This window comes from Tarenaya hassleriana, unplaced genomic scaffold (genome assembly GCF_000463585.1).
Source record: "Tarenaya hassleriana unplaced genomic scaffold, ASM46358v1 Cleome14, whole genome shotgun sequence".
In the NCBI taxonomy this organism is placed as follows: domain Eukaryota; kingdom Viridiplantae; phylum Streptophyta; class Magnoliopsida; order Brassicales; family Cleomaceae; genus Tarenaya; species Tarenaya hassleriana.
In genome coordinates, this window is record NW_010964598.1 from 561,791 (window position 1) to 582,015 (window position 20,225).

General features: G+C 37.9%; 3 protein-coding genes across 8 annotated transcripts; 2 read left to right on the top strand and 1 right to left on the bottom strand.

Moving 5' to 3' along the window:
- Positions 1-6,686: 6,686 nt before the first annotated feature.
- LOC104808038 lies at positions 6,687-8,777 on the top strand. Of its 3 annotated transcripts, none has more exons than XM_010533541.1 (3): positions 6,687-6,828; positions 6,953-7,778; positions 8,357-8,777. In XM_010533541.1, exons 2-3 carry the CDS (start codon positions 7,012-7,014, stop codon positions 8,577-8,579), a joined length of 990 nt encoding a protein of 329 aa, XP_010531843.1. In that variant the 5' UTR covers positions 6,687-6,828; positions 6,953-7,011; the 3' UTR covers positions 8,580-8,777. The 3 variants fall into 3 exon arrangements, with proteins under 3 accessions (XP_010531843.1, XP_010531845.1, XP_010531844.1); XM_010533543.1 differs by having other exon boundaries at positions 6,983-7,778; XM_010533542.1 differs by having other exon boundaries at positions 6,687-6,817.
- Positions 8,778-10,113: 1,336 nt separating this feature from the next.
- Positions 10,114-14,406, top strand: LOC104808039 (RHOMBOID-like protein 12, mitochondrial). Its single transcript, XM_010533544.2, has 8 exons — positions 10,114-10,517; positions 11,346-11,457; positions 11,668-11,787; positions 12,413-12,523; positions 12,723-12,767; positions 13,441-13,545; positions 13,630-13,671; positions 14,039-14,406. The coding sequence occupies exons 1-8, from the start codon at positions 10,159-10,161 to the stop codon at positions 14,132-14,134; spliced, it is 990 nt and encodes a 329-aa protein (XP_010531846.1). The 5' UTR covers positions 10,114-10,158; the 3' UTR covers positions 14,135-14,406.
- Positions 14,407-15,014: 608 nt separating this feature from the next.
- LOC104808040 (tip elongation aberrant protein 1-like) lies at positions 15,015-19,145 on the bottom strand. Of its 4 annotated transcripts, XM_010533548.1 has the most exons (12): positions 18,808-19,145; positions 18,183-18,332; positions 17,832-17,999; positions 17,366-17,518; positions 17,111-17,263; positions 16,661-16,825; positions 16,376-16,513; positions 16,112-16,298; positions 15,841-16,022; positions 15,713-15,774; positions 15,468-15,618; positions 15,015-15,379 (listed from the first exon to the last, which is right to left on the bottom strand). In XM_010533548.1, the coding sequence occupies exons 1-12, from the start codon at positions 18,977-18,979 to the stop codon at positions 15,339-15,341; spliced, it is 1,722 nt and encodes a 573-aa protein (XP_010531850.1). In that variant the 5' UTR covers positions 18,980-19,145; the 3' UTR covers positions 15,015-15,338. The 4 variants fall into 4 exon arrangements, with proteins under 4 accessions (XP_010531850.1, XP_019057479.1, XP_010531848.1 ...); XM_019201934.1 differs by having other exon boundaries at positions 15,713-16,022; positions 18,231-18,332; XM_010533546.1 differs by having other exon boundaries at positions 15,713-16,022.
- Positions 19,146-20,225: the final 1,080 nt, after the last annotated feature.

The following is a 20,225-nucleotide window of genomic DNA, read 5'->3' on the forward strand; positions in this document are numbered from 1 at the left end:
TCGATCGTCATGGTTACGGGTCATGCCCTAGCTGAGCGTGCCTGACTATCTTGGTGAGGCAGTATGGAGAAATCGTGATTCTCATAGCTCAAATATGGTTGAGCTTGAATTGGGTTATCAAGTCGGACTTGGACCTAATGGTAAGGATGGGATGAGGAACATGCAGTGATAGCGTATCACTATCCCATACACATATAGGAATCACATAGGATGTGATTGACAAAGTGTTGTCTACCTAAATAGCATGGTTTTGAGCGTCATGCCCTAGCTGACTCAAAAGCATGTGAAATATGGATCCTAGCTCACTTGGAAACTCATTGAGGGTGTTTTTCTTAGTGGGAGCCTGTCATATTGCATCTATTATCTGTGTTAGTAAGTGTACTAAGAGACTTGCATATTTTCTGTCTGTTTGTTTGTCTTTTTCTGTAGTGTATATCTGTTGCAGGAATCTGGTTAATCTCACCATGCGATCTATCCTTATGAAGGATAAGCCTCTAACCAAGGCTTCTGGATCGATCATTGATGCTTATTGGAAGCATGAGGATGATGATCTGGACGTGTCCAGCTTGATGCTTGGAAAGATGTCTTCGGAATTGCGTGAACAATTAGATGACATGGACAATTCATTGATGGATGATCAGTTGAATATGTCATTCCAAGAGAAAGCTGGGAGCCAAGGGAAGAATGATATGGTGATTGTTGGAAACAGTTCCAGCAAGAGGAAGCGTTCCAAAGGTAAGGGCAAAAGGAAATTGACAAGTGTTGTCACTAAGCCTAAGCCCAAACCCAAGAAGGAAGAGTGATATTTCTGTCATGCCATTGGGCATTGGTACAGAAATTGCAGACTCTACCTGGAAGATCAAAGGAAGAAGAAGCTTGCAGAAGCTTCAACTTCTGGTATCTTCGTTATAGAGGCCAACTTATGTACTTCTTCATCATGGGTATTAGATACCGGATGTGCCTCACACATTTGTGCAAATGTGCAGGGACTGCGAGGAAGTAGACAATTGGCGAAGGGTGAAGTAGATCTCCGCGTCGGAAATGGAGCAAAAGTTGCTGCATTGACCGGCGGGACTTATGATCTGACTTTACCTTCTGGCCTAGTATTGGAGCTGCATGATTGTTATTTTGTACCTGCCATCAGTAGGAACATCATATCGATTTCATGCTTAGACTCAGATGGTTTCAGATTTGTTATTGAGAACAAATGTCTGTCCATTTATAGAGGCAATTTATTCTATGGTAAGGGTTACCAGTTTAATGACCTTTATATTTTGGAAGATGAACCATCTGGATACAGGTCGATCTATAATGTTAGTACCAAGCGGTTTAAGCCGAACGACTTAAACCCGACCTATCTCTGGCATTGTCGACTTGGCCACATCAACGAGAAACGCATAGCGAAGCTTCATTCTGATGGACTTCTTGATTCTTTTGATTATGAATCAATTGAGTCATGCGATTCTTGTTTGATGGGCAAGATGACAAAATCTCCTTTTTCTGGAAAAGGAGAACGGGCTACAGAGTTGCTAGAACTCATACATAGTGATGTATGCGGTCCTATGAGCTCTCCCGCTAGAGGAGGTTATCTGTACTTTGTTACGTTTACTGATGATTTCAGTAGGTACGGTTATGTCTACTTGATGAGACATAAGTCTGAAACGCTGGAATTGTTCAAGATTTTCAGAAACGAGGTACAGAACCAACTTGGCAAGACGATCAAGTTGCTTCGATATGAGCTCTCCTGCTAGAGGAGGTTATCTGTACTTTGTTACGTTTACTGATGATTTCAGTAGGTACGGTTATGTGTACTTGATGAGACATAAGTGTGAAACGCTTGAATTGTTCAAGATTTTCAGAAATGAGGTACAGAACCAACTTGGCAAGACGACGTTTGACGTAATCAAAGCACGCAACTCCTCATGTTGGATTCCGTAGATACCTCAGGTCTCAGGATCCAATCATGGAACCGTCATATGAGATTCAAGTCATGACGCTAGTCCATGTGACAATCTCATGCGGGTCATTCCAGTATTCCGTTCTCCAACGAATACCTATGATCGTGATCGTATCCAATACCTATGATCATTTATGTGATCATCAATCACACATCATACTAGTCTTATTATGTCGTTATTCCCATAACGACATAAGACTAGGGAGTTTAGTATCATTCATAATGATACATGGATTTCATAACAGATCTAGCATGCAAGAACATGTAATGAATAAAATACTTTCATAAAACTATAGAAAGTATCAATACATCGAATGTATCGGAACAAAGCTCATAATCAGTACATCATAGAGCACTAAACCAACACGGAGCTCCGAGTACCAAACACGAGGAGCCTGTTTTAAGCCATATAAAGCTTTCTGAAGCTTATAAACAAATGAATGACGATCGTTGTCAATAAAATCCGGCGGTTGCACCATATAAACTTCATCCGACAAATGCCCTTGCAAGAAGGCATTATTGACATCAAGTTGTCGAATAGACCACTTCATGGAGACAGCGAGGCTAAGTACAATGCGGATGGTGGTCGGTTTAACAACCGGACTAAAGGTGTCATGAAAATCAATCTGGGGTCTTTGATGAAAACCCTTGGCAACAAGTCTAGCTTTGAACCGATCAATAGAACCATCAGGATTCTTCTTGATGCGAAACACTCATTTACATCCGACAGTATTAGTCACCCCCGTCGAAGGAACAAGTTCCCAAGTACCATTGTGAATTAACGCATCAAATTCATCGCTCATGGCCTGTCTCCACCTGGAATCCTTCAAGGCTTGGGTGACACATGTTGGCTCCCTATCAAGATCCATACAAGAGACATATAGTGTAAGTTTCTGTATGGGCTTCACAATGTTGTTCTTACCACGAGTGGTCATGTGATGGCAATTTCGTGGTGGAGAAGCAACCGGATCAGACGCCACAACAGCCATGTCCGAGGGATGTTCACTGGTAGAAGCCATAGGAGGATCAGGAGAGCACGCCGGGGAAGGCTCCAAAGACTCCGTAGGTAAAGCATCTTCGCACGGGGGAACGCTGCAAGACGATGAACAGACCGGAGGCGTGTAAGGACATATCCGAGAAACCGGAGAGCCGAGCATGGGCCGAACTTGGAGAAGATGCCTCAGGCAAGGAAGAAGAGAATGATCCACTAGCAAATGGAAAAGACGACTCATGAAAAATGACGTGACGAGAGACAAACATGCGTGAGGTGGAAGGATCAAAACAAAAATAGGCACTTTGCGATGGAGAGTAGCCAAGAAAGACACAAGGTGTAGACTTTGGGAAAAGTTTGTGAGGAGCATAAGGTCGCAGCCAAGGATAGCACAAGCAACCAAAGACACGAAGTTTGGAATAATTTGGGATAGTGTTAAAAAGGGCTTCAAAAGGGGATTTCATAGAGAGAACCAAGATATAATGTATATCGCCTATACAATACACTCACGAGAATACATTCAAATTCTTCGGGCCTCGTTGTTGTTTGTTGACTAAGAATTTTTCTCCTCCCCTTTTCAAATATCATAAAAAAATATCTTTCCTCTATTTTTCCTTTCTTTATAATTGTTCTTTTGTGGTGATCTATTTATGATTCCTCCTTCCCTTTGCTGATCGAACGAGCTCTATTTGTCCCCATTAACCTTTTTCATTTCTTGGGATGTATGGTCTCGTTCGTATACTGATATGACGTCGTCTCATCGGCATTGAAATATTGTAGGCGACGTCGTTGTGTTCCGTTGTGAAAGTAAAGGATAAAGTGTATCTATATATACATACGATTTTTTAACCTCTGGTAAAAAAACAATAAATAATTAGTCACACACGGTGTGAAAAATCAATCAATCAATCAATTTACTTATCTCGTTTAAGCATTTAAGGGTCGACCCTTTTAGGCATTTAAGCCATCAGCAAGACTTTCCTGAAATGTGAGAAAGCTATTGAAGCAGCAAGAATTTGCAAGAGGTTATGTTCGGTGCAAGGCTGGAAATGGCAAGAGGGCGTTTTTTCTGGCATGACAATTGGACAGATCTAGGGTCATTGTTGGACTCTGCTTGAAATGATGGTCCGCGGCAAATCAGAATTCCAATCAATGCGAGAGTAATTCAAGCAACCGAGGGCAGGAGTTGGCTCTTATCTGGAGCTCGTTCGGCTTGCATTCAAAACCTACAAATCAAGCTCCTAGGATTGTCGATGCCAAATGTGGAAGCTGAAGATGACAAATTTGAATGGAAGATAACAGAAAACTCATTCTCATCATCTTTCTCAGTTACATCAACATGGAGACAAATAGGAGAAACTTCTGGCCAGATGGAATGGAGCAACATAGTTTGGTTCAAGTAAGCAACTCCAATGAATTCCTTTGTGCATTGGATGATTGTGCAGAGGAGGTTGCCAACTCGGGACATGTTACTCAGATGGAATCTGATTCAGAATGCAACTTGCCAACTATGCAATGCCGAGGAGGACACTACAAAAAAAAACCCGAATATCAACGGATTTTTCCGTTGAAATAGCCCAAATATCCGTTGACAATCGAGGTTTTCAACGGAATTTTCAACGGACATAACCCGTTGCAATCTGGTCGTTGAAATTAAGATTCCGTTACAAGCCGTTGATAATATCAACGGTATTTCAACGATATTTTTCCGTTGATAATAGCAACGATATGGCAACGGAATCACATGGACACCTCTTCTTTCGTTGCTCGTACAACCCAATGGTCTAGCTCACATGGTGGGAAGTATATGGAGAAACCCTCCGCAGGACCTAGCTGAATGCAAATCTTGGATATACAGTATACCGGTGGCTGATGAAGTCAAAAGGAGAATTCTGAGAAGAATACTCATTCAACAGGCAATCTAGCTATGAGCTATAGAAGGAGAGGAATAACATCATCTTCTCCAACACCTCGACCACACCACGTATGCTCGCCACCAGATTGGATTAGGCGGTCAGGAGCTCTCTCCTTACACTACAACGGACTACTGAATCTAGAGAAAATATACTCATGCAGAAATGGTACTATCTCTCTCTCCCTTGACCGACGAGTAATTTGGATTTTGGAAATTGTGAGAAAAGATTTGTGTAAGCTTTCCTATTAAGGGTTCATTAGCAACAAGTGCAATGACTTGAAGCTTGTAATATGGATCTTGGATCCTATGTAAACATTTTTTTATTAATACAACCAAATTATACAAAAAAAAAAACACTTACCACCATACATGTTCAACAATTTTTTTAAGCTTTATTAAATTTTGTATATTTATTTCCCAACGGATACAAGAGAGGATGTAAAAATAAATCAAGTGGCATGAATTTTACAGCATAGAAGTATTCACTACGTGGGGTGGATGTTTCAGGAATCGGTTTGGATTTAGAAAGGGAATGCATCGGTTTGATTTTTTCGATTTTATAAAAATAGATGCCAATCGGTTTTTATATTATGTTTGGTTCGGTTCGGTTTCGGTTCCGGTTTGGTTCGGTTTTGGTTTTTTAAGAAAAGATAGATTTCTTTTAAAAAATTTCAGTTTTTCGGGATTTTTTAAATTCGGCCTGATTCCGAAAAATTCGATTTTCTAAAAATGATATCGTTGGGGAATTTAGAACAGTTCGAATCGGAAAAAATATCGTATTTTTTGGTTTGGTTCGGTTCAACCGAACCGAAACGTCCACCCCTACGTGATATCATCAGAGCCGTCCCAAATGTTTTCGGGACCCTGTATAGAAAAAATTATTTATTTTAATTTTAAATTTTAATTCTAATTTTAAAAAATTAAATATAATGTTTTATAATATTATTAAAATATTATAACAATAATTGTGATAATAATAATATTATTAGAAATGCTCCGGTTACACATGCAAATTCCTTTATAAATTTGGACTCGGAGGCCCGTTCAAATTCCTTTATAAATTTATTTTTCTTACTAAGATTTTTTTTTGAAAAAAAAATTATCGGCCTTTTGGGCCGGCCATAATCGGTCCCAAAGTCCGGAGCGAAAATTCGATTTTTTTCGCTGAAAAAAGTTAAATCCGAAAGCTGATATTTTCGGATGGATTCGGGCCATAATTCGAATCTCGTATCTAAATTGACACCCTTATATACAACTATGTATTAATATGTAAAATATTCAAATACATAATTTTCATACACAGAAAAATTATAAATAACAATTGAACTAAACTAAAAAATAAAATTAAGTATTCCAAAAATAATAATCGTAAAGTTCTATTAAATTTATATATATATATATAGTAAGTTTTCTTTTACTGTTATTTACATGAATTTTGAAAATGTATCATGAAAGATCTTTATACGTATACATATTTTTTAAAAGGTGAATAGGACTACAAATCCATTAAATTTGCTAAAAAAATATCAAACTTGTCTAAGGTATATAAGTTTGCATTATTACTTGACCTGTTTATTATATAAATGTTTTTTCTATTGGCGCGAGAAAAAGATATTTACTACAATTTTAAAATACCATGATAAAATGAAAAATTATATAAAACCAAATGTAATCCCAAAAACCGTGATAAAATGAACCGTCTTTACATAGCATTGTCAGAAAATAGTATATTATCATTGTGAAATCACCAGAAATAAAATAACCCCCTAAACGCATGCATGACCTTTGAAATAACCTCTCTCTCTCTCTCGTTTGGATGCTGTTGGTTATCTCTCGCGGGTGTTCATCATCGAACCTTGTCTTGGATGAACGCTTTGCTTCCGACAAAATTGTGAATTAGACGACGAACGACGACGAGGAGAAGGGGAGACACACACAGAGAGAGAGAATCTTGGTGTGTTTCTTGTGAGTTTTGTCTCTTCTTTGGCTGTGTATATATGTATTGCACAGATTGATTATATACTGCACATATTGATTATATATAATCACAAATTCCTGATATCTTTGTGAATTTCATATGTTGGCTAAGGTGTATGGAATTAAATACCATAAAATTCAGATTTATACGTATGTTCATCCTCTCCAAGCATGGAACTGGCACAAGAACGGGAGCCCGTTAACCACAACACAACGCACTTATCATCGGCCTCCAAACAAGATCAAGAACAAGAACGAGACGATCATATTCCTTCAATCTCCACCAAGAACCGAAACCAATCGATATCTTCTTCTTCTTCATCTTCATCTCCATCTTCTTCTTCGATAGAGGACGGGTTTAAACCCGAGAAATCAGACCAATATCACCTTTCAGACAGCGAAACTCCGAGTCCACATTCAGACGCAAGACCTGTCACAGAACAATGGCCGCAGACACAAGTAATGGAAAGATCCGAAGAAAACGCCACCAACCCTAACCCTAATAATAACCTAACTTACAAGCTTCCTTCTCACATCTTCGCCAGAACAACCTCCTCAGCTCCCGTCGACTGGAGCACCCTTTCCAATGAATCCTTGTTCAGTATCCATATGGGCAACACCAGCTTTGCCGGAGACTATTTCAAATCCGGCGAACTCACTTTCCCTCAGCCACCTCTGTCGCCGATTCGGTTCAACAATAACCATGGCGTTTCTGATGACGTGGCGACGACGGCAATGCCATTGGATGCCAGCAAGAACGTGGCTGCTTCGGAGAATAGAGCGTCCGACGTTTCAAGTAAGCCTGAAAAAAAGGCTGCTCCGAGTATTACACAGGCAGTTCAGGCCAACGAAGCTGTGAATAAGGATGTTCGGAAGATGGATTGTTCGATGTCTTGTCGCTCGGATGATTTCAGCGTCAGATCTTTCGCCTTTCCTATGTAAGTTTCTCTATCAGAAACCGGATTTTTGCGTTATAGTCACCGAAAAAAGATCCAAACTTCGAAGAATTTGGAACCAAAACATTGCAAGAGGTGAATTTTACAGCTTAAGAGTTTTTTCTTTTCAAAAATCAAAATTTGAACCACAACTATGACATGCAAATGTGTAATGACCTCCCAGAAGCTGTGAGTGTCGTCCACATTTTTCTTTGCTTAAGATCTCAAAGATCCAAACTTTGAAGTACACCAAACAAAAAAAAACATGAACTTTCCAAAATGTTGGGTTTATAAAGATTAGGATTTTCAAAAAAACATAATCTTTTGGTTGAAGGGCTTTTCAAAGTTCGGATCTTTGTTTTTTTCTTTTTCTGAAAAACAAAAAGATAATCTTCAATAACCCCAACCAATGTAATGAATGATGCAAGAGAAAAACTCTTTCTTCGAAACAACATTCATTCATACACTCATAACGCATACGGTAGAATCTGCAATAAATTCTACGGTAGAATCTTCACATCTTCATCTTGCAGTTCTTGAGTCAATATTCATAACATTTTTGTGTTTTGAGCTGTGTTTAGATTGGGAAATGTAGACAAAAGTGGACCGCTTCAGACGGGACATTTCAGGAAGCCAGAGACTCCAAAGATCTCTTCAGAAGCTCAAGCCGATATCGAGGAATCAAAGCAAAAGCAAGAGGAGGCACAGAAATCCCGAGCTTCTAAAACAGAACCCGAAAAATCAGCAAACGTTAACAACAGATGGCTCTCTTGCTTCCCTTGTTGCACAATGTCTTGCCTCTGAAAAAAGAGACGAAAACAAAGATTTTTGATTTAAGACCTCTTGCTTCACTTTTAGTTCTTATAATGTGTAAGCTATTGTTTAGATGATTAATAGGTGATGTCATGCCGTCGTATGTTGGATATTTTAGAGTAAATGGTTAATTGAAATAATATCTCAAAAGTGTATTCATGTAATCCCAATTAATCAGTAGGGATGAAATAACGTTTTTAAAAAAGAGATTACACGTTTTGAAGTCATATATTGCACATCTTGAAATCATATCCGAATTCCATACTATTCATACGAGTTACACGTTTGAAGACGTATCAGGTATGTGTATATGTATTATTATTCAATGTTTCAATTTCTCTAACCCTGCTTGCAAATCTAGGATTTTATATTAATGATTGTTGTGATGCAACCGAGTGATCGAGCCTCGGATAATGTTCAATGGCTTTTGTCGGACCGTGGAACACTGCAAAACTCACCCACACAAGGGATGGGGAGGAAATGTTTTATTTCTCTTTAGCTTTATTGTTTGTTTTGTCTTAACAAAGGTGAAGTGTTTATTCATAACGTGTGTTATTACAACCACAACGTGCAATTAAATAGATGTTAACTTAATAACAAACTATTATGATGAACGAAATTGCGATCAAAACTTCAACAAGATTAAAATCACAAAATGCAGTGAAATTTGAGTTTCAAAATTTATTCGAAAATCTTTCCAACAAATTTTGTGTTATAATCCGTTCAAAAAATAGAAAACTAATCTTTTTTTTTTTATTTGTGATTATTGTTGGTTTTATAAACTCTTGATCATGTTACATCGTGTTTATTGTAATTTAAGCGGGATCGGTCCAAAAGCGAAACAAATTTTTCCGTTGGTAATTTCAACGATCAAAATCGATTGAATTATTTCCAACGGAATTTTAAATCATAAACATGTTATCTTTCTTTAACATCAATTACTTGTACCAGATGAGCTTTGATTTTGGTTCATAAAGACTAATTTTAAAATAATATCTCTATATTTGTATCATTTTCCATTTAATTTAGATTTTTTTGTATATTTTAGTATCAGTTTATATTTGTTACACTCTAATATCTAATTATTTATCGAGTAATTACAATTCATTCGTCAGGAAATAGTATCTACAAATTCCGAAATTCGAATACCTAAAAATAAAAAAAAATGAATTATAAAATACATTGTATCAACGGCACAACTCCACGAAGACGAGCTCGGCAATACTCTGTTTTTGGCGCTTCGGGACAGAGGAACGTTCGTTATTCTTTATTTTTTTCCGGTTCAATGTTCAGAAGCTTGGTTCTTGTGCAACTCCGGTTATTTTCCGGTTTACTGATTTGGTTTATTTATACCGAGTTTGTTAGGCTGTTAAGATTTGTTTTCCACACAATTGTGGTGTGAAGAAATCATTTGAGTAATGCTGGGAATATTTTTCGTCCTTTCTCTCTTTTCATCAAAAAGTCATTACATTGTGTATTTGAAAAATAATATAAATACATTTTTTTTAATTTCGGAGCGATATTTATTTATTTGTTCGCATGTGCCTAAACCAAGGAAAAGGGACCGAAAATGCACGCAATGTTCTCCCGGAGAGTCATCGGCTTTTCGAATCTCACCAAATCACTCTCAAAATCCACGCTCCCCCCTCAGTCGCGTCATCACCATGATCCCTTCACCTCGCTTCCCAGGCCGAGCCACAGTCGTCTTCTTCCTTCTGCTTCGTCGTCTTCTCAGGCGAGCCGCTTTGACCCGTCTCTGCTGTGGCGATCGGTGTCAACTCGTGGGTTTCTCCTGAAACCATTTGGGAACGCTCCTTTGAGTTTGAAGCTTGGAAATCTCGGGGAGTCCAGAGTTGGGTTCTTCGGTTCTCAGTTTCGGAGGAATGGATTCGGGCACGGGGGGTTTTCTGGGTTTCAAAGGCGTGGATGGTATTGGTGCTTCCCCCCTTCTCGTTTACTTCTTCTTTTGTATAAGTTTCTGATTCCGTTTGGTATCTGAGAAGATCCGAGAAATGGGAGGAGAAGTTGCCATTACTTTCCGTTTTCAAGACATCTCTTTACTATTCGTTTCTGGTGAAGTTTTGGCACAAAAGATCTGTGATTTGAGATAGTATCTTGCTTAAGATGACTTGTTTGTTTACTGCGTGCGTATTTCATTGATGTGTTAGGCCGCCGGCAGGGAAACTGTAGGAAAATTTCGCCTGCTTGAAGGCTTTAGCCGCACAATGCCTCTGAGCATAAGAAATATGGGTTAAATTTTGATAATTTTTTGTATAGTTTATGTGGTGAATCGACCCTTTCTCTTGTTTCCTAAGGCTATTTTATTGTTGATTCTTGGGTGCAAGAAAACTTTTATGATGATTTGACATGTGAGGACGACTCGACGATGAGCAACTGCCATCTTTAGTGTGCTTTTTCCATTTGCGTGTTCTTGTTTTTTGAGCTGAGCGAAAGCTGTATTGATGCTTTTCTCATTTTAGATACTGATATCAGTTCAACAGCTGGAATTTGTACGAATGTTTTTCCTTTTTTTTTTTTTTACTTCGAGTTTTTATTCTCCAGAAAAATCAAATTACCAAGGGGATCTTGTACTTGTTACCCTTTTAAAATTTGATTTGGGATTCTTAAGCTACCAAAAGATCCTGAATTTGAAGAGAAATGTGGGATATATCACATCTTACATTCAAAACCTCGTACCTTTTCTTTGTTCCTTCTCTGTACGTTTCTACTTAGGTTTACTTGTGTTTTCCATTGCAGGCTTCAGGGTTTATCGCCTAACCAAGTCGTTTCGGGGTTAATAATAGCTAATGTTGGTGTGTTTATGATGTGGCGGATTTTCGACAAGCGTTTTATGGTTCAAAACTTCATGGTGAGACCTCCGTATGGCGAAACTTGATATGTTATCTATCACCGCTGATTATTTGGCTGGACGTTCTATTCAAAAACTCGCCTCTAAGACAATTGTGTATGTTGTTGTAAATGACCATGTAATCTATATCCCTAAAATTTCTGCCATCCTTTTTTTTTCTTTTTACACTACAGGTTTTTATATCTTTGTATGTCTTGTATCCTTGGGCAGATATCATTGGACAATTTTACGAGTGGGCGGCTGCACACACTGATAACTTCGGCATTCAGTCATATCGATGCCGGACATATCATATCTAACATGATTGGACTCTACTTCTTCGGAACCAGTGTAATATTCTCTTCCTTTGCATTTGTTTTCTGTACAGAAAAGTATTCATTGGAGAAGCTTGGCTGTTATGTGGCTTCTTACCCATGAGCGAGAGCGAGATGACGACCTTGCTTTTGTTTGTTTCCCATGCACCATCTTCTCGGGCATCGTCTAAGGCATTATTTCACTATTTCATGTGGTTTTTGTAATGCCAGTTTCTACAAAGAAACTTCTATATATGCACATGCCGATAGTTGCCTTCGAAAGTTTTTCTAAATGTTATTGTACGGAATATCTCACGTGGGGAAGAGAGATTCTAGATGGACTATGAAACTTCTGAGCAAGGAATCTGTTGGCATGTGGTGTGGCAGTTCATTCTGCTTTCTGATTAAACTTTGCCAGATTTAGTATTTCTTCCTTCCTAGTCTGCTTAGAACACAAGTTAGATTTCCATATTGACCTAAATTTGTGATTCCTCCATCTTCTCTGTGTGTACAGGAGATATCCCGCTTTCATCTATACATGTCTTCATGCGTATAAGTCCTGTGTCTTTTTCATTTGTATTCATTGCTTAATTCTTGAACTATCTGTTTTAGATTTTATTCGTTTGTTTTTTTTATTTGTTTCAAAAATCATGTATTGCTAGATTGCAAGAACATTTGGCCCTCAATATCTTTTGAAACTGTATCTCGCTGGGGCGCTTGGTGGCTCTGTTTTCTTCTTGATTCATCAGACCTTCATGGCTCCATCATCTAAGGTATAGACAACCGATGTAAAAAGTCTGATTCTTCGAATCATAATTTTAAAGTTTATATGCCATTTGTAATTTTGTACACGAAACTCAGTTTTATGGGAAATAACTCTGGTTTTTCCATTGCAAACGCTTTATTACACGGAACTTTAGTTTTATGGGAAGTACCTTTCATTTTGGTCGGCTAATCATCTGCATTGGACAGGGTGGGGGAGCATTCACCAAGGATCCATCAAGAGCCCCAGCATTGGTAATTCTTTTTTTCTTCTCTTGATTAGGTTATTGTTTTCATGGTATGATCATCTATTATTCAATTGTGGGATCCTTTACTTGGCTATCATAGCAAAAAATTTGATGAGAAAGAATTTAAAACTTTGCAATGATGATAAACTGTTTCCTAGAAGTAGACCATATTGGTTTTTCCATTGCAAATAAGATCTGATCTCTTCCTTTTTGCCATTGCACAAATGGTGAGAATGTAATTGTTTATGAGTCATAGGCATTTGTTGCAAACAAATTGAAATGGCAGGTTTCAGTTCTCGCTCAAAAACAACATATATTTGCCTTCCATTACAACAGCGCTAAAATTGTCGTTATCCGCCCATGAATTTGGCATGTTCTTGGTATTAAAGATATGAAGATAGATATCTGTAGGTCCAGTGCTCATATGTTTCTCCGATTCTCCTGATGACGGAAGCTTTCAATTGTACTTTGAATGTGTCTCTTAGGTTACGTTTAACCTTTCAATTTTCATATATTATTTTGGGATTCTTGTTTTATATTTGTCGAGTTTGATATTTTCTTGCCTTATTGAAATCTTTGGTTAGTTATATCTATTATGAACTGACACCATCTTGTTGTGTATCGCTCCATATCTGCGTGTTATATAGCGTCATGATGAGATATTCTTCTGTTGTATGTAGGGCGCGAGTGGAGCTGTGAATGCCATCATGCTGCTCGATATCATGCTGCATCCAACTGCTACTCTATACATAGAATTTATCTTTCCGGTGCCCGCAATGTTGCTTGTAAGCATCTATGCTCTTTTGTCAGATTGAATTCATTAACCGTGGAGCTCTTCTTAATCGTTTTAAAATTGGCTCTCCTTACAGGGGATCTTCCTCATTGGCAAGGATGTTTTAAGGATAATAGAGGTAACTCGTTACCGGGTTTTCTATTAGATCCCGTAACTTTTTAAAGACTTATTTTTCAAGCTTAGATCCCGAATCATCGTCTCCTGGAGAAAGTTGATATCTTCTATCCAAATATCCATATTGTTTAAACAAGCACTGTAGTGATTAGATGAAAAAGCACAAGTTGATTGCAGAGACTGCAATGTGAAATCAATCTGGAGATCGTTATAAGAATGAACACGGTTTTCAACAATATGATTGCATACCCACCCAACAGGGTTTTCTACGTATATTCCTCGTTAAACTCAATGGGTTCGGGTATTGCTCTGGTATTGTTTTCACAATCCCAAGATCTCTTTAACCCGGAAACTTTGGCATGACATTGCAGGGAGACAGTCACATCTCAGGTTCGGCTCACTTGGGAGGTGCTGCGGTTGCAGCCATCGCATGGGCGCGGATAAGGAGAGGTCGTTACCGCTTTTGATCATACCCTCTTCATTCCATTGAGGTTCCTCCTCCATTAATCTTGGACTGGTAGAAGTAACACATTAGATCTGTGATGGTTTTAGGCTTAGGAAACGATATCTAGAGCCCATCATTTAGAGCTTTTCTTCTCTCCTTTGCATCGACGAGTACGAGTGTGAGACCTCGGATTATTACCCATTCCATTCTCGGTGTAACTGGCTTCATGTGGGCGGATTCGGTTTATCAAAATTCGAACTGAAGTGAATACGTTCCGAGTTTGATTCGGTTTTAGCCTTGGTTTACTTAGGGTTATGTGGGGTTTTGGTTCTGTCCAAGTTGTTTTATGTCTAGAGAAATTTCGAAGGAACCAAAACCAAACAAATTCCAGGTTTGGTTCGGTTTGGTCAAACAATTCAGGCAAGAAAACTCCACAAAACTGTTACTACAGCTCGTGTGAGAATGCAACCAACCAAATCAAAACCAGATAACCGGTTACAAAGCAGTACCGGATTGAACCGGTCACAAACCATCCTAGACTTCACTTCATTATGAAAGAGGTGTAATTACATCTTTTTCAAATCAACCAGAATATGGTAGATAGAGTAGAAATTGAGTTCTTTAATGGTTTTGATTTCAAATATACTAAAATCTGCACAGATAAAAAATGCAAAAAAAACTTCTTAGTTTTTTTTTAAAAAAAAAAATTACCAATTTTTAATAGCACCTTATTTTTTTAATAGACTTCTGATAGCCAATAATCAATATTAATTGAGATTGGTCGATTCAAACCATATACTTTTTCAGAGAAAACATCCAATAACCACTAGAATTTAATAGATTCTTAAAACACATTTTATCAAATAATAATATAATATAGGAAATTTTAAATTCTATTAAAATAGTAATTGAAAACCACTTCTTTGTTTTTTTGTAATGGAAAGAGACATCATGTGCTCATCCCAAATAACCCTGCATCTCCAAAAAAAAATAGACTGCAAGAGTGCACAAGCTTCAAAGATCTTCAGAAAATGACTTGTGTTTTGTTCATCAATCAGCTAGTCTATTTCCTGTAAAGAGTTCCTTATGCACAAGCTTCTAACTTGCTTCTACGTTACCCGATCCTATTTCCCTCAAATGTACCAAAGAAAAAAGAGCGAGCTTTTCGCCTTTCTGATGCTACCGTTAAACGCTGACACTGTTCTTGTCGCTGTTCATCGTCATGGCTACTCTGTTTTCACTTCTTCCATTGGTGCCAATCTCTCATCTGGTTAGATACGGTAGAGAGATCGCGGGATTTCAGTATTAGATTTCGTTTCTACTTGATTTGGTCAGGCTGAGATATTGATACTCACCTTGGTTTTGAGAAGATTGGTCTGCAGGTTCAGACATGGCAGCAGCTCCAACATCTTTGGAAACCTTATTTCCAGATTCTGATACTTTGTTCGTCTGGTCATTGTTTAAGTTCAGAGGAACTGAACTCGGTTCTGTGTTCACAGCAGGGCCCTGAAGAACATCCAGTATACTTTGAGAAAAGAAATGACATTCCAAATCATAAGAAATAAAAAACAGAAAAACGAGGTTGTTGGGGATATATCACCATTTCGAGTTGAGAAGCACCTCCCCCTACTTGATTTTCCGCATCTGGTGTAACAGGAGGTTCTGTTGCATGTGGAAATGAGGTGTTTATACTAACATCAAGTGGGTTTATGGGTACCGTTTCCGTACCACGTGAGGGAGAAACCTTCTTAGATCCGGAAGGATCAATGCCCGTGTCCATGCCATCTGATGGAGAATCCTTCGAACTGATTGCATCATCTTGTCTTCGGTTAGCCATCGAACCATTGCTCAGAATTATTGAAGTCTTCGATCTATTTTCTTGATCACCATTCCACATAGCAGCCCTCTTCCTGGAACAAGTTATTTACAAACAGTGCTTTAGAATATAATACACACAAGAGGGCAAAAACCTGTAAAAGATAAAGAGATGGATTCTTGCCTACTAAAGCTGTGATCAGCCATCAGATCAGAGCTCTGCCTGTTTGAAAATAGAAAACCCCGAAGGGCCTTTCCATCAATGATAGTTTCTATAGTATATCCAAGAGGGAAACTCTCGGCAACCCTTGCTTGAAACGTCATCTTTCCTTGAGTAAGCTGGCCCTGGTCCAAAAGAAAATCGTCTCTCCCTACAATAGAGCAGATGCAACAAGTGAGATTCATGCTACGTTTTCGACATAAATCTAGATGTCTGTGAAAAACACACCTTGATCCATATTGATCGTGACCAGAGCTTTATCGTACAAGGAATTAGCAAGAGTTTGTTCTTGACATTTTAGCTTCAGTTGCTTCTTTAACGACAACCTCCCTTGACTCTGATCATCTATCCCATCACGTCCAAGTCCTGTTTCCCGTGACTAAATTAGATTAGAGATGCATTTTACAAGATGAATGTATCGAAAACAGAACTATAATTAAAAAGAGAGACAAAGAATCCATGGTTAGCAAATTGAACCGGTAATTTCATAGTAAAACCAGGGATCATAGTAACCTGTGTATAAATAGTACATGTCATCCAATGCCTCAAGGTTCTTATTGCAGCCACCTATGAAGACAAGCACACCGGACTTCTGAGGATCTAAACAGTCCCCTGAAGCAGAGAACCTTGCGGAAGGTCCTTCGCTCATTGTAAGAACCCTAGACCATACACACGTATCTGCGGAGATTAAAAGAATATTGTAGAACCGCCTGGTTATTGATGTTAGAATATAGACAACAATCACCACCATGAAAAAATGCTCACTGTAAAGAAAAACAAATGCCCATCGACCAATGTGTTTACATGTGTAATATATCACGCAAGAGTCACGTGCCAAAATTCTTCAAAAATAATAAGCAGAGAAACAAAACATGGGGAAATTTCTTTTTTAATCCTTCAAGATTATTGATTTACTGGTTTACATACATGACATTGCTATTAATTCACATCATGAGTACATACCGAGATCTAGAACATAGAGATCATCATAAAGATTCTGGGCATCGGTGAAACCTCCAAACACAAACAGGTTCCTGTCAAATGCAACAGTGGCATGACCAGCTCGAGGTGTCAACAACTGGCCGGAAGTATGCAGCTCCTTCCATACGAATGTATCTAATAATGAAATACAGCAAAGTCAGGAGAGAGATCTCTAGTTTTCCTCCGAAACAAGATATATTCACATAAGCACATACAAACTTAAGAATTGGCCTGGACCTGCGTCAAGTATGTGGACATCAGACAAATAATAATCTTGCCCATCTTCACCACCGAGAACAATGAGTTTGTTTTTCCAGGATGAGCAAGTGTGGCTATCACGTGCAGACGGCGGTGTCCCGGTTGTTACAGAGCGTTTCCACACAAAAGTCTCTACATCGGAATACCACCCATTGAATTACATCTATCCCGGAAAAAAAGGATACTATAAAATGTTCACAAACTCAACAAAGGGATGCACATTAAGGCAAGAAAAGAAAAAGGCATGTGCTTGTTTATATTTCATTTTGAGTTAACGGAGGCTAAAATCCATATTCGGCTCGGTCAATGCTTATGCATAGAACAAATGCATAAAAGGTTCATCTTTGGACCGCTCCCAGATTTTGCATCGATGGCTAATGCTGACATATGGAAAGAAAACATTATCATGCCAATTCAAGAAAGCCTTGTACCGGAACAGCAGTACCTGTGTTCAATATGTAAAGATCATTGTAATACACTTCATCATTGGTATCAGGAGATCTGCCACATCCACCAAATATGAAAAGTCGTTTGCCAACCAGCGTTGCACCATGACCCTCTCTTGCCTCGGGACCCTCACCTCTAACATTCGGACATATCCAAGTATGTGAAGCTATCAGAACAAGAAAAAAACGATACAAGAGTGAGTTGAACACGATAATCTGCTCATAGCAGGAACAACCAACAGATCTTGGTTGTGAGAGTGTAATGATGGATAACGGTCTCTCGATATCATATAACCAAGTTCTCAAACAAAATCTGAAGCAAAAAACGAAACAAGAATGGAAGAGCATACAAGTATCAAGTATGTACAAATCCTTCAGAGGGTTTGTCCCATCAGTACCACCAAATACAAAGAGATTGTCACCCACGGTTGTGCAACTGTGGCTATCCCTCGGAGGGGGAGGCGTGCCTTTGATCGATGGCTGAGTCCATGTCTGCTTTGCTGCACGAAATCACAACAGATTGAGAGTGTTTAACATCAAATGCTTGAAACAGACAACGAACAAAGAAAACCACAGAAGACCAACTAAAAAAAAAGCATATAAAAGAGTTTCAAAATCTATAAAAAACATTCCATATGAAAGAACTCGATTACTGCATAACCATCGCATAAGAACAGATGATTGTTGGCCAAAAACATCCAAAATCAGGAGAAGATGTGGCATTTGTCGAACCAAAACTCATCATAGCATCTTCTTCTCCTGAAGCATTAATGTCTAACAACTATCAACACATGCAAAGGTAAAAAAACGAACAAGTGAAGAAAACCCTAGAGATTGATACAAATCATCACACAGATCAGAGGAGGAAACAAAAGATTGAGGCTGTGTGCAATACCCACCACAATAATCAACGTAAGAATCCGATACTTTGCCACAGAGACGAATCTCTCCACGAAAGAAACCCCAGAAACTCACCAGTGTCGAAGACATGCACTTGATTGGTTTGGCAGTTGTCTCTGCCATAACCACCGAAGATATAGAGAAACCTGCCTCCTTTAATGGCGTTACAAGTGTGTCCCCACCCTTTTCCGGGCCCCGAACCGAGACCCATTTGTGGGTATTGTTGTCGGACCCTTTCCCACCTCATTTTCCTGGGGAATTTTCCTCCCTGTGGGTGGGAAAGTGCGGGAAAATGAGAGGGGTTTGGCAAGAAGATTACAAAATAGAACAAAACTGAAGAAGAAGAAGAAAATCGTAATATTGTTGTATGGCGACACAGAGGACAAAGAGCTTCTTTTTCCTTAGGTTTTTTTTTTAACAATGGCAAGAGAAGAAAAAAACCCAAAGAAATTAATGAAAATATTATATGGGGAAGTGGAACGTGTCGTATAGTTATTGGTAACGTGAAATTATCACTGGAATTATATTTAATTCCACGAATAATTACATAGACTTTGAATTTTATAAAAAAAAATACACACATTTTACATTTTTTTTACAAACTCCAATATAAGCGTCGTCACAATATTAACGGAAACATATTCACGCACGTATTAAAAAAAACATGTCATCAGAAATTATTTTAAAAATACCATGTCATTAGTCAATTTAAAATTAATAAAATATATAAAAATTAAAAATTAAAAAATTTTAAAAACTAAGAAAAAAAATACATAGACATATATATACAATACACATACATATATATATATACTTATATATATATACATACATACAAATATATATTCATGCATATACCAATAAATACATACCCATATATCATGAATAAAACAAATGGAAGATTGTTGGTGTTTGTGGTTTATAATAATTATCTACTGAACGTTATGTAATATTTTGTTTATTTTATGATATTGTATTTCGTATCTAAAAATTTTTATAAATAATTTTAAAATATTTTAGTACGTATCTTTCATCTAGTAGTATCTTTCATCTTAATCTCCCTCTGTCTTTCAACTATAACTAAACTAACACTAACATGAAATGTAATAGATAATCATTAAATTATTATTGTGTATTGGATATAAATCACGATCATAACTTTTTTTATTTAAAATGATAGACTCGTTAACCACTATAATATCGTGAGATGCACATATGATTGGATCTCATATAATTTGTTAGAGAAAATTCAAAAAATGAATTACGAAAACACATACGTACCCGATAAGATATAAGTTTTCAACCTCGTATCTTGCTGTAATCTGGAATCTGGATATGACTTCGACCCTGTAACACCTATGAATAGTAGAGAATCCGGATATGACTTCGATCCTGTAACACGTATGAATAGTAAAGAATCTGGATATGACTTCAAGACGTGTAATCACTTTCTTAAAAGCGTTATTCCATCACTACCGGGTAAATGGGATTAT

Coding starts and splice junctions, on each gene's coding strand:
- LOC104808040 (XM_010533546.1), bottom strand. CDS start 18,979: ATGAGGTGGGAAAGGGTCCGACAACAATACCCACAAATGGGTCTCGGT. Junction 16,514..16,660: donor CATGTACTATTTATACACAG/GTTACTATGATC, acceptor CACGGGAAACAG/GACTTGGACGTGATGGGATA. Junction 15,619..15,712: donor GTGCTTCTCAACTCGAAATG/GTGATATATCCC, acceptor GATGTTCTTCAG/GGCCCTGCTGTGAACACAGA.
- LOC104808038 (XM_010533541.1), top strand. CDS start 7,012: ATGGAACTGGCACAAGAACGGGAGCCCGTTAACCACAACACAACGCAC. Junction 7,779..8,356: donor AGATCTTTCGCCTTTCCTAT/GTAAGTTTCTCT, acceptor AGCTGTGTTTAG/ATTGGGAAATGTAGACAAAA.
- LOC104808039 (XM_010533544.2), top strand. CDS start 10,159: ATGCACGCAATGTTCTCCCGGAGAGTCATCGGCTTTTCGAATCTCACC. Junction 11,458..11,667: donor TTATGGTTCAAAACTTCATG/GTGAGACCTCCG, acceptor ATCCTTGGGCAG/ATATCATTGGACAATTTTAC. Junction 13,672..14,038: donor ATGTTTTAAGGATAATAGAG/GTAACTCGTTAC, acceptor ATGACATTGCAG/GGAGACAGTCACATCTCAGG.